Source organism: Brachycentrus maculatus, unplaced genomic scaffold (assembly GCF_059751285.1).
Source record: "Brachycentrus maculatus isolate JH-2025_06_01 unplaced genomic scaffold, ASM5975128v1 h1tg000027l, whole genome shotgun sequence".
Lineage (NCBI taxonomy): Eukaryota > Metazoa > Arthropoda > Insecta > Trichoptera > Brachycentridae > Brachycentrus > Brachycentrus maculatus.
Window position 1 is genome coordinate 15,861 of NW_028280781.1, and position 14,548 is coordinate 30,408.

General features: G+C 29.0%; 1 protein-coding gene across 1 annotated transcript in view; it reads left to right on the top strand.

Moving 5' to 3' along the window:
• Window positions 1-2,264: 2,264 nt before the first annotated feature.
• Window positions 2,265-14,548, top strand: part of unc-13 (protein unc13 homolog) — a 480,145-nt gene continuing 467,861 nt past the window's right edge. Inside the window, exon 1 of the mRNA XM_088270463.1 lies at window positions 2,265-2,911. Within this exon, the coding sequence (XP_088126589.1) occupies window positions 2,890-2,911 (22 nt within the window). The 5' untranslated portion in view covers window positions 2,265-2,889. The remainder of the gene's footprint in view (window positions 2,912-14,548) is intronic.

Genomic DNA, 14,548 nt, shown 5'->3' on the forward strand with positions numbered 1-14,548 from the left:
TTCACCCCTAAAAGTATTAACAAAAATATATTCTACTATGTTTTCAAAATAACAATGTGATGAATTTTGTTTTATTCAAAATTATTTTTAAGCACTATAAAAGTAAATATGTGTTAGTTAAAAAAAATCATTAAATATTTTCTAGGAGTATAAATATAATTAACTAGATGAGATTAAGGAACAATGTTTACTTGATTTATTTTAAAATAATAAATTAAGGATTTTCAATTTTTGAAATTTTTGAAAGGGTAAGATGAAAAGATTATTAGTAGGTATCAGTAATTTAATATAAATAATGTTATATTATCAGCAATAAGTTGAAATAAAAAAGTAATAATGGATTGTTTTTTATAAAAAAAACTTATTTAAAATAAAAAAAAATTGATAAAAATTTGGTTATACATATTGAAACGGAATAGACAAATTCTTATAATTGAATAATAAATATTTTCCTCATCTTCAGTTGAGACATATATAATATTGAATCACTTAGATTTTTTTTAAATGCCATCTTATATTTATTTTTTAGTTTAAAATAATTTCATATAAATTAAGTATTAAAAAAAAAAACGATAAAATTAAAAATGAATTACTTATTAAAATATTTTTAATATTTATGTTTAAAAAAAATCGTATATATCATACATTATAAAAAGGTTTTACTTATACGTTTTATTACGTCAAACTATTTGCTGTTGTTTAAGTAGATTAACAACATCTCATTTTTAGAAATCCGAAATTCCGGTAGAGGGATTTTAGTCTTCCTTATTACGCATACCAGTGACGTATACGTTAAGCATAGGTTATACTTATACAGAAATGATCCGCATACTACGGGAGTAACCTAATGCGCTTGCTTACGCCATTGGAAAGAGACGATACGAGTCTGACGTCATCACCCACCCTTTCACATTACAAAAGCACCGGGGTATCATCAAAAATGGTGTGTCAATAGCTTTTTCGATTATAAAGTAAGCTTTTATGAAAAAAGAAAATTATGACTGATTGTGACAAAAAGTTGTGTGATATTTCTTAAATGCAGTTTTTTTTTAAATTTTTGTTTCAGAAAGTACTAAAGAAATCCATGTATCGAGGAAAAATGAAATTGACCCTTATCTTCACTCATTGATGTAAAGGCACTGCACCTAATTGATACATTGTTAATTAGATCATTTATTTTTTCAATCAAGTTCTGAAGATAAGTCTTGCTCTAAGATTAGATACCAGTCGTGGGTAGGATCAAACAAGGATAAGAGTGAAAAAATACTTATATTTAATTTTATCCTTGAAAAATTAAATACATTATAATGGTGGACTGAGTAAAATATGAGAATGGATACAATAAAAATTCACCGATAAAGAAAACGAACGAGAAATTATGCATACATATATTATTGACAAATGCCGTAGCCTAGCTAGCTAGACACGTCATGGATTTGATTACCGCCAATTGAAAAATTAAAAAATAAATATTTATTTTTAATTAATTTGGGTTTTTTTAATGTATTTTTAAACTTTTTTTCTTTATTATCCAACCTTAAGACAAACCTCTAAAAATAACATATTTTAATACTTAACTATGATAGTATTAATTTTAATAAAAAACTGAAATGTATTAGAAAACTTACATCGTTAATTTTTTGAAATGTTAATTTAAAATTTTATATTTCACGTTCATAAAAATGTCCTAAGTAAATTTTTTTAAACACAACATTTTCAATTATTGATTATCGTTATGACTTATTTCAATAATTACTAAGAAAAATAAAAATATCCCCAAAATTGAATTCCATAACACAATTTTAAAAAAAATATACAATTATATTAGTCCTTATGACAAACAAAATTATTTCAATTCCAAATCATTAAAAAAAAACAACGAAGCTTTTGAAGAAAAAAATTGAGTTGTGTTAGTGATAGGATTGAAACAAAAATCCGAGTTCGCAATACTCTCGTGAGTCTGAAAACCTATTTCCTAACGTAATTTGAAAATAAAATTTACACCACCTCAATATTAAGCTCATGAGAAAATTATTAAATTTACATGGAACGAATATGCTATTTGTATGAAATCAAATATAAACTATTCAAAAAAATACACCGAAGGATAATACATATATTTAAACAAAAGTTTATTGGGTCGTAAAACTTTTGAAAATACGTCATTTTACTGAAACTGAAAAAAGTCTTAAAGGCCTACCTATAGGCGGCGATCGAGCCTCCTGCGCAGGCGCAAGATGGCGTCCAACATGGCGGAGGAGTTCGCCGGGGCGCGGCGGGGCGGGAAAGCGGACGACAAACACGAGCTACACCGCCAGTCAGCGGGCAGAGCTATGCCGCGAGCAATGGGGGCGCTCTGATATGCGGTCCGCGGCCCGACGGGGGCTCGCCACCGCAGCCCCTGACCTCGTAATCGAGAAAAACAAATCCAAGTCTCGCAGGGAACGCGACCGGAATCCAATGAGACACACGTCACCCCTCATTTCTGTGCCGACCGGGAAAAAAACAGACGAGAACTGCCGATAGGTTATCAAGCGTTTTGAAACAACGTTGAAATCGTCGTCTTACGCTAGACAATCGATGGTTTTGTGACAATATTTCGTGAGTTTCCGCGATATTTTGTGTTGATTTAGTGAATCGTGTTGTTTTTGTGTCATACTATTATCTATAAATACGAGAGCGTTATTTGTTACGGGACACAGTTGACTTGAACGTCCCTTAGTGCATGCGTTATCTTATCTATAGAAATCGAATACAGGCATTATAAATATTTAGGTAACAGTGCAAGTTTCTGATTGTATTATAAGAGAGTGAACAATTTAGTTGTAGGAATATTTGTGCGAGAGTGAGGTGGATTTTTGGTGGGAAACGTGTGGTCAGGTTGTCGCCATGTCCCTACTTAGTGTCACAGGTGAGCCAATCCACTATTTTGCGGGAAAACTTTTCATTTTCACATTAATATGATTTCATACAATAGTTTATACAATTCAACCAATACTTAATAAACATATAAATCTTTACACACAATAAATTGCACATATTATGAAATTTTGGATAAATATTTTCTAACAAAATACATCTCATAGTATTTTGTACCAACATGCAGTATACAGCTTTATTGTTGCATGATTATTATTTGAATAACTTTTTTTTAAAAATGTTATTATTAATTTTCGTTTTCGTAATTGTTTAAACCAACGAATAAAAAATTAGTTCAAGGTTTTTTTTTCATATTGTAAAATTTGTTTCACACATAATACTGAATAACCAGCTGTAGGCCCATTTTAAAATCAAATCAGAGGAAGTAATACTACCTGCATATCTTTTATTTGTTTTTTCAATCTATCTATAGAGTATATTTTGTAAAAAAATTATGTTTATAAGAGCAATTGTATCTTCAGAAAAATTATGGTTATAATACAAACAACAGAAAATATATGTGACGTAAATAATTTACGTCATATTGTATATATTGTTATTTTACTTTTATCTAGTGTTTGTTTTACATTTATTTTTTAACAGTTATTTGTCTCTTCAATCATTTAAGGGTGTGTAAATGATCAGTTAAATTAATGTTATTTAATTATTGTACTTAAAAGTTAAATACACAATTTTTTTACGATAAATATGTTTTACCGACCAAATGAAAGGTGACAAGATGGAATTGAGGTAGAGTAGGAATCATATGTATTTTATATGTGAAAATTTTATAATCAAATAGACAAAGATTGAGATGAGAAAATATAAATTTTGGTATTTATAGATACAACCTGTCATTGGATGGTTTAATATAAAAATTTTCATACTGTGTTATATTTAGTATTCTTCTTATGATTGACAACCATATATTATAAAATTTGACATTTTGGATATATTTATTTTAAATAAATGGTATATGGTGTACGAGCCTATATGAAATATGGCAGTTTATTACATATTTCTATTTAAGGTAATTTTCCTTTGATTACATAAAATCTTAATATTCATATAAGAATACAACTCGTCTCATTAAATTGTACTCTAATTTTGAAATTATATTTTCAAATTCTTTTGCTAAAATATTTATTATTTATAATTTTTTTCTTAGCCGTCCTCATCCTGTTTTTCCATTCGCATTTAGCAAACAAACTCTTTAAGTCATCAATAAAATAAATAAATAGAAAAATACATATTTTTGCCTCCGTAGTGTTATGGTAATCACGTTAAGCTACTGTACTAGAGGACCTGGTCTCGATTTTCAGGGTGGTTGAAAATAAATATTACAGATTTTTCACTTAAATATTTATTTACCTGATGCACAAAATCACCTTAGCTTCATATAAGTCTAGCACTGTGTCAAAACAATGGGGTGCCATAAACACCATTGTAGGTTTAAAAAACAAATAAGTTATTATTTGGTCACTAATTTGCTTTACAAGTCCAAATTACCTTTCTTAATCTTTTAAATATTCCTAACTCAGCGTCATAATAACATCAAATATCTTCATGCAAAATTTTATTATATATCGATTTTTCCACTCATTCGTCTAAGGGATCCCATTTCAATGGCGTCCAATATGCTTTCATCTACTGTAAATGAAAATAAGTCATCCCATTTGTAGTTCAGAAAATAAAAGGTCCACCATGTCTTACACACGCGTTGATTCATATAATAATTCCATATCATTGGCAGAGAAAGACATCCCCAATATTCTCATTTTAGATATCGGTAACCATCAATTCCTAACTGGTTTTCCATTGAAATTTAATGAATATTTAAGTACCGGGTGATGGGCGCCTTCACATACACTGGTAGTTGAGATATTCCACACTAGGCATCAAGGATCGTTCGGGAAAATATAATGGTAGAACTCGATGAATAAAAATTCAGGACGTCATTAGTCTGCGACAATCGAAACACGGCTCTTAGAAAGTCAAAATCAATAAAGAATTCGGGCAATCTGCTCGCGAGTTAATTGGGATTTAAAATCGTCCAGTTTAGCGTAGTGGAACCTCATTACACGACCACACTCGAATGGCTATTCCAAGGGACACTTTACGTAGGATCATCTCAACGATCAAATCTATTTAAACGACCGTAATGCGGTGACCATAAGCTTTGCGTAGCGTAATTATTAAGATATTTTATGAATTATTTATCTCATAATTTCTCCGCAATTTTGCTAAAAAACACATTTGTATTAATTTTAACCAACGTACTAACTAACCATCACCCTGTTTCTCCAAAGGAGTAAGCAGAAAAAAAACGCCATACCAATCTGCCTTTGCAAAACAATTTTCGCCACTTTCACAGTCCTTCATCGCCTCATACATACCCGACAATTTTTTCGGCTTCTAATCTGACAAATATTTGAAATACTTGATCATCCCAAGGTTTTCTAGCTGATTTTTCATTTCTATTTACAATTACATCACCTCATTAATATGTTTAACTATTCTTTGTTCTCTAATTTGATTAACATGTCCATACCATTTAAACACACCATAATTTAATCAAAAAAGCTTATCTTAGCCTTATATTCCTTTTTTACTATCACCAATTGAACATCTATCCGTTTTGCCGCACATTAGACTGAGAGATCGCATTTCAACTACATTCAATCTACTATCCTCTTTATTTAAGCTCCATGCATCACATCACGGTTGGATCTAAGTCTCCATTGTGTACTACAAATTTAGCTTTGCAATTTGAAATGTGGTGGAAATCTAGAATTTTGTTCAGAATATTTATTTTCATTGAAGTTTAGACTTGTATTATATACTATGTAATGAGATTGTTTAAGAATTTTCAAAATATTTTTCAATAATATAAACATTGTCTTATTACACATAAGATTTTCTTTATCATTAAAAATGTATTTGAATAAAATTTTATAAAAAAGATATTTCAATCAAAGAGTTTGATAGAGTCTTAAGTTTTTTATCAAATAATATTTATATGCTTTGACCAAAACTTTTATCTTAATTTGAAGCAATTATTGATTAAAAATTTTAGTAACAGAAATATTTAAATATTATTTTAAAGCATACATTGAACAGTAAAATAATTTAGTTAGAATCTTATTTGATCAGTAAATGATTTTGCTTTATTTATTATTTAAGAAATTTCACGGATAACTATTTTTGATTTGTTTTTGTATGTTCGTTATTGGACTTAAATAAAGATTTGATTTTATTGAGTAAAAAAAAACTAATGGTGTGAATGTTATGGGCAAAATGTGTCAAAGTCTCAAATTCAGTTAGTAATACGAGTATACACTCACTCGTTTCAACAACGTCAAATATAAAAAAAACTTGATTTTTTAGGAGATCGTTTTAAATGTTTAAAAATAAAAATAAAAAGATTTTTTAAATTAATATCAAGCCACTTATTGAACTTTTTACTGTACAACAGATCTTTTTAGGTAAAACCTGAATGTTTTTTCTCCATTTAAAAGATTTTAAGTTTATTTAAAAAAATATTAAACAATACCTTTTCTTCAAAATGCAAAAACATCACTTTCTGCCCTGTAGCGGGTAAATATTAAGTTTTAAATAAACCGCTTTTGCAGGGACATAATACATTTTTCTGGGCATTTCGAAAACATGCACAACTGAAAATTTTTGATCTGACGATTTTTCGATATATGACTTTGTTGAAAGGAGTGAGCGATAGATAAGTCTTGTATATATACATAGACCTCCATATTCATTCCATTTGAAAAGTTTTTTCTATCGTTTATTGGTTCAATATACTCGTTTATTCGCCGAATTCGATTATTAAATAAAAATATGTGCAAAAGAGCTTTTATGAAGCGAGCGTTTAATATGTATCGCATTACTTTTGATAAGACTGGCATTAAATTTATATTATTATTTGAACGAGATTGGCTCCATATGTCTCTTAGATAATGAAGTATCCGTCATAATAAATGGCTTTGTAAATATTCGACCCAAAATAATTGGCAATGTTGTCATGGTTATAGTATCATTATCATTATAATTGACCTGGGAGTTTATTGCAAAGCTATGAAATGAATAATATAAATTGATAGGTACATGCCACAAAAGGGGTTTTATTGAAGCTGATAAGAATAATTATTTATCGAATTGGTATTTATGTACGTTCTAGAATTCCTAAATTGATAACTGAAATTAATTAAAATAAAAATATTCGTTTCTTCAAAATCCTAAATCTCCTAAAGTTATTCAAAGATATCTTGGAAATTTTGACATATTGAATTAAAATATGCGTGTGTTTTATGTTTGTACGTATTTACTTGCAACAGGTAAAGACATGTATATTTTAACAGCTTTTATACTGAAATATCAGCACCATCGGTTGATCGGAATAGCAATACACGTAATACTCAATATTACTAGACAGACAGCGTGCTTCTTGACACATGCTTTCACTAAGCATTTCGAATATTTTAAAGATATTTGATATTTTCATTGCTTCACGAGCAATGTAAAACGCCGCATTTTAAAAACGGAAGCCATATTTTTTTCATTTCCATTTAACTAGACTGAGCCACACGACGCGAGGCCGGAAAAAGCTAGTTAATAATGTAAATCTATACAATAAGTTTATTCATTAATTCTTATTTAAGATTCCACGTGGTTTGTCTAATGTATTATTTATTGCGATCTCCACAAGAAATATCATATACATTTATACCTCTAATCTGTTTTTTTTTCTGATCACCGATCTAAATATAATACCGTCCATAAAACCTAACCAAACCTTCCCTCTTCAGTGTTCACCCCACCTACATCTTTTGTAGATTATATATAACTGATGCGAACATCTGTAGTTCTGAAAACTAACCGTGTAACTATTAATACATAAAAAAGTGGTGTTGTAAAGTGTTTCATGTAATCATATTATTCCACGAAGTTAATGAATCAATCGATTCTGTTAATAAATGAAGTTTTTTCTAGTTAAAATTTCACCCTTAAAGTCTACGCTCATTTTCCTTCTTTTCGTTAAATAATGATGTATTATTTTACGAAAATGGCGCTTTATAAGTTATCCAAATTTATTATTATTATTATCATATTTTTCTACGAATTTAATGCAAAAACAACAAATAAGAATATATTTTAATTGTAATTAACGTCGGTCACATTTATTCCTTATAAATAAATTGAATATGTTTATAAATGGACCCTTTTACTTTTAACTTTTTCTCATTGCTCCTCTTTTCGTTGAAAATGTTTCATCTCATCATATTATTTCACAAAGATAATGCGAAAACAACAAATAAGAAAATATTTTAATTGTGAAAAATTTCATTTACACTTTTAACAAAATGTTCACCCTAATGTTCTACGCTCATTACCCCTCTTTACGTTATTTTTTTGTCATTTAAGGCCATTTGATGACACACACATTAAACATCCGAAACCACCGTTTCTTCTCCCTTTGTGGACAGATAGTACACGGAAAGCTGAAGTATGAATCAAATGTGTTTCACCGAACGGAAAACGTGTTTAATGAATCGTGACAAACGTAGGAACTTACATGGGAAAGCTTTCAACTATAAAAACGGTCGTGGGTTTAAAAATTCGAAATAGTTCTTGATAACGAAGACAGTTCTAATAAAAGTCGTCATTAAACCTACACATAAAATATATTCGAGAATCTACTACCTACTGGAAACTGATATAATAGTAATGTGCTGATATTTTAGCGCCCTTGAAGTATTATTTTACGAAAATGGCAGTAACGAAATTATCTAAATTTATTATTATCATTAATCTTAATTTTGATTATGGAAATGACAAAAAAAACAAAAAGTAACCAAAAATACTGTTTTTGTTTACTTTTTTATCTTTTTGATCGCTTTTACATTAAAAATCCTTTTATCTAATGTTTATTCAATACACGAAGTTATCGAAAAGAAAAACATCAATCTCCAAAGATATTGTATTACTTTACATATACTCTTATAAAAAATAAACCCGCCTTTGAGTTAACTAGTGTTAATAATACTAGTTTTGAGGTTCTCATCTTTAGTTTTCGAAACTTGTTGTATTTACATAAATAAACTTTTATCTTATCTAAGTGTTTGATTTTTTTACATTGGATTCATCATGTTATTTCCCATAGTTAATACCATATCAATAAATATTTTGCTAATTAATCATTTTTTTTTTTCATTTGATTCATCATGTTTTTTCACATACTTAATGCCATATCAATAAATATTTTGCGAAAAATATACATGGTTAAAATCATAATAAATATGTATTAAAAAAATATTGATTTTTAATATGAGTATCAATTATGATAATTTATCTGTTGTCAAATGATCTGCAGTCACATCATTGGAAGTTGACAGGATAGCAAGGATGAGAAAGACAGATATGAACAAATACACAGACTAACCGAAGAAAAAAAACCTCGTTTTTATTATGTGATCGCGGAAAATAGAACCACAGCATAACTATTTCTACCCAACAACGCAATTATATTTTACATTTTAACATGATAAATTACGATATGAGCGCTGAGCGTCAAGCGGTAAGCGGTAAAGCGGTACTGCCTACGTTTGTATTTTATATTTTATATTTACACTGTTTGCCTAGGATATTGGTTATGCATGTTTGCGATGGACAAGACTGCTAGTGTAGCAACTCATCTTATGTATCCAAGCATCCTACCAATATCCAAAGGTATTCGATATAAACAAACACATCACGGCTGCTGCTATGCGGTTCTACCGCTTTCCGTTCGTATATTACATAATAAAATGAAGATTTTTTTTCCGTCTGACCATTAAGGTTTAAATCTCGGATAAAAATATTTACAATATAAATTATTGATTCGGATATTGTCATATTCGTTTTTAATATCCCCAAAAATCAAATTAACCCATCGAACAATTACGTGTTGGATGAATTGACCCTATATTTCATTTAAAAACTGTAAACTCACGTAAAATGATCAATATAATCTTTGTATTTATTATTATTATAAGGTTCTACCCAATTGAAATAATCACTGTAATTTTGACTGCATCTGCAGTTACTGAAAATATAATGAAAAAGCTAATTCGTGGTACAGTGGATCCATGATTTTTGTTTTTTTGAAAGTAAGGATATAGGTATTTTTTTCATGTGCTACGTTTACCTTTAAACATTACCTTGTAAATTCTTTCTATTGTGACGCTTCACGCTGAAGGTTGGCAAACATCGTGGCAATTTTTTCTCTGTCTGCAATCAGTAAAAAACAGCTCTAAAAGGCAAATTAGTGGTGCAGTAGATCCACACTTCTTTCAGATAGTATAAATGTATTTTCCCAATGAGTCGTTCACATTCAACTCCTTTTTGCAGTATAATACGTATCATTTCAAATTTTTCTTCCGTTATAAAATACTTAATCAAATCTTAATTAATTGAGTTTCAATTAAGATTCATCGTAAAAATGATTAATTAATACTTATTTAATGTCCGTTTTGTACATTCTTCTTTAGAATTCTTTACTAACATATTACTTTATTTTTATTTCAATAAATGTTTAACTAAAGATATATTCCAATCTAATTTTTTTATGAAATTCAACAAATTTTAGATTAATGTGGTAAGTTTAAGACAAATTATCTAGAAAAATAATCTATAATTTGTTAAAATTTCTCAAAGCTTCCAGAAAACACACTTCTCTCCGGCTTCTGCTGTTTCTCACGAATCTCGTATGCACTCTCTTTCAGATATTGTGAAAGGCAAGAATGAATCGTAACAAATAGAATGTAATATCAAAGGATTTATCTCATATGTACGCTAAGAATGAAAAATGCATGAATACGAGTTTCAAAAACTGAATAGTATAATAAAAGTCAGTAGGATGAATCAAACGTGTAAAACTCGGAATGAAATCATTACATGGTTTAACAAAAGAACTCTGAAGTTATTTAATGTATTCACAAAATGGTCAAAGGATATCTTTAAAATAATATCTCCTTTCTACAAAGGTATACCCTAATATATTAAATTAATTACTCTTACAAAAAATATATCCAAAATTATTTTTGAAAAAATGCCTAAATGAATTTTAAAATTTAGAAACATAAATCCTTTTAATTTGGGTAAACAAATTGTAACTTAATCCCTTGAAAGCTCCTAAAAAGTATTCAGGTTAATATGAAAACCCTTTATAATTTTAAAGATCCTTTTGAAATACCTCTGTAATGAAATTAGCCAATGGTTGACCAGAATCTTAGCTTTATTATCAAAGAACTTTGAAACGGCGTATTTTAAAGATACTCTGTTTGAATTGAAAAAAAAAATATTTCCATGAAAACGAGGATATTACAAATTTAAATATCCTAATATCTATATATTTATTATATCTACATTTCTCCATGAAGAAAAACATAGATATTTAATTATTATTTTTGGCTGATTTTCTATTTAAAATTGAGTAAAATATGAAGCATTGAGCGTAAAAGGAGGATAAAAGTCAACTAAATGATGTCAATCTCTCAGAAAAATGTACACAAAAACTAGTTTAGTAAGGTGTTTGAATGATGAAGGAAGAAAATAATGCAGGACAAAAATTAAGAAAGGTGTGTTGAGATAGTTTGGACATGTGGAACGAATGGATGAGGAAAGAACGGTTAAACAAATCTATGAGGAAAATAAAGTTGTAAATAGGAGCAGAAGAATACCGATAAAAACATGGCAGAATCAAGTATTTCAAATACATGATAGTGGTCAAGTCAGAAGTCGGAATAATCGTCGGTTATGAGTGAGAATTTTCGTGAACGTGGAAGAGGCCAAAAAAGTTTGCAAAGACAGAGTGGCGCGGCGTTACAATCTCTTTGCCTACCGTTCCAGTGAATCAGTGTGATGGTTAGATTGTTACTTAGTTAGCTTTATTTGATAAATTAAAATAACACAAATGTAATTTTTTCCACAATGATCTTATTTGACCAGCAACCGGGTTTTGTCGTAACCGAGATCATCAGACCAGTCTAATGATGTCGGTTACAACAAAACTCGGTTACTGGACAATTAAAATTCATGTGGAAAAATTACATAGTGGTTGTTTTATTTTATCCAATGCAGTTCCACCGAGAAATTTCAGTACAAAACTTAAAGCTTAATTTGATAAAAAAATAACTTTATTAAATAGGACAATTTTAGATAGGAATAAAATTTAAAAAAAATTACTTAAATAAATTCACAGGACACATAAAATTAAATCATTCATTTAATCAATTTAATTTTTCACCCCTATTTTTAAAGCAAATTCATGAAAAATTCTGTATGAAAAATGTCTTAGTAATTTATTTTACATTTCTCAGAATAACACGAAAGATCGTCTGTCACTCTACTCTTGGAACCGACAAGAGGACCACCTTTGCAGTTTAGCCCATACTGACAAGTGATGAACACACTAATTTTTAATAAGTGAATTTATTTAGATATTTTTGCAATATAGGACCATAGTATGGATAGAAAGTTTATTAAATTTAGTTATCGGTAGCAAAGATCTTAGTGAATGTTGGTGAATTACAAAAAAATGTAGATACAAGTAGGAAAAAAATAGAAAAGATGTAATATACATATACTGTTAGCTTTCTTGGATTTTGTCCATATTAAAGTGACCAATTAAATTTGCTATTTATTAATTTTGACTGGCATCTTACGCTTTGTGCTAATTATTTTGAATTTATGTGAATAAAATTACTCAATCGTAGAATTTTGTGAGTTTTTCGATATAAAGAATTAGGAATTGCAATCCCACACAATATTGCAGCTGACATAATAACAGGATCAACGTAGAATTCGCACAAAGTTGAAGAAGTGCAATATATTTTCTATCCCTTATCTGATCCAAATGGTGCATAGGGCACTGCATCGCTTTGACATAGTGTTACGTTGATGGTTAATTACTTGAGGGCACGATGATAAGTCCTGCGCTTCAGGAAGATATAGATTAATAATGATTTTATGTATTCTATTTAAATTTTTATTTAGTTTATATTTCATCTATACTATCATTTATTGTACCATACAGTATAGTTAAATACACAGTTATTTATTAATATAAAGTTGACTTGAAATGTGATAAAAGGGTACATTTTTCACCACCGGTTTTCTTTCGACGATAAACCCTTCAATTAAAAGTATAATTTTCGTGTATAATTGAGAAAAAACACTACTTTCCGAACATTTTTTATTTAAGATTTTCCAAATTATCAATATGAATAAAAAACTTTTTCAGTGGTTCTAATTCTTTCCTTTTAAATTTAATGATTACTTTGTAAATTTGACACAATATTGCATTAAAATACATAGATGCTTCTATTGTATGTATATACCTGAGACTTGTTTTGGAAAATAACTTTTATAACCACAATGGCAGAGCCATCTGTTGATCGTTACAACAACGTAAGTTATACTAAACATTGCTTATCTGCTGGATTGATAGCTGCTGTCATTTTTTTTGGAATGCATTATTGTTTCATAGAAACAAATTAGAAATATCCTATTTTTTTCTATTTGAGCATACAAAACAACATCAGCGCGTAGCCTTGTACTGCCAGTATCTAAGTAAAAAATATATCTTTAGTTTTAGTGAAACCGATGTGTTCTTAGAACAACATTATTTAAAAATTGTAAATCATTTGAGACACTTTAATTTTTACTTGAGAATATTGGTTTGCAGATACAAGAAAACAAGTCAAAAAGTTATTTGAAAAGAAAACGTTAACTAAATACACTGAGCATTTGTTCAAAGTACGCACGTTGCATTTAAAAAAATATAATCCGTACGGATCCACCAAGTAAAAGTGTGTTATCCCGAAAACGCTAGATCCCACTTGATGATTGAGATCCCAAATTAGAAAGTTTACTTTTCCAGTTTTGCCAATATATATGTTTATAAGTTTAAGCAAATCTATACTTATACGTGTATATATTTTTCTTGTAAATCATTTTTCTCGAGTTAAGTGGTAATGACCCGAGAACATTACCGGATAAAGACATTTTCATGATTTTTTCTCTACCTTTCCTCGTGGAAAAAAAAATAATGTTGGCAGTATTTAGTTAACAGTTTTTGCAAGATTACTGTTTTTGATGGGCGAGTGATTGTTTTTATTGCACGTGAGGGTTTTTATCACCTAAATAAATCACTTTGAAACTGTGTGACAATAACTACCCTTGCTAAGCAGCTTAAGAGCTTTACCTTGTGTAAGCATTACAAAAGCACAAGCAAATAAATTTTATTTCTGTTAGGTTATTAGCGAAAACGATAGGCTTAGATACTGTTGTAGCGTAGGTTTTGCTTGGTACCTTTGAAATAATATTGTTTTTATTTTGGCACCTGTCGAGTGACAACCAACTCTTTTAAACATTTTTGAACCAAACTGTACGATTTTACATACACGCACACACACACATACACACACATACACACACATATCGCTCACTCCTTTCTAGAACGTAATAAATCAAAAAACCTGATTTTTCAGGAGAATGTTTTTAATGTTTAAAAATATAACACAATGTATTAAAAGTAAATAAAAAGCCTCTTATTGAACTTTTTTACTGTGCAACA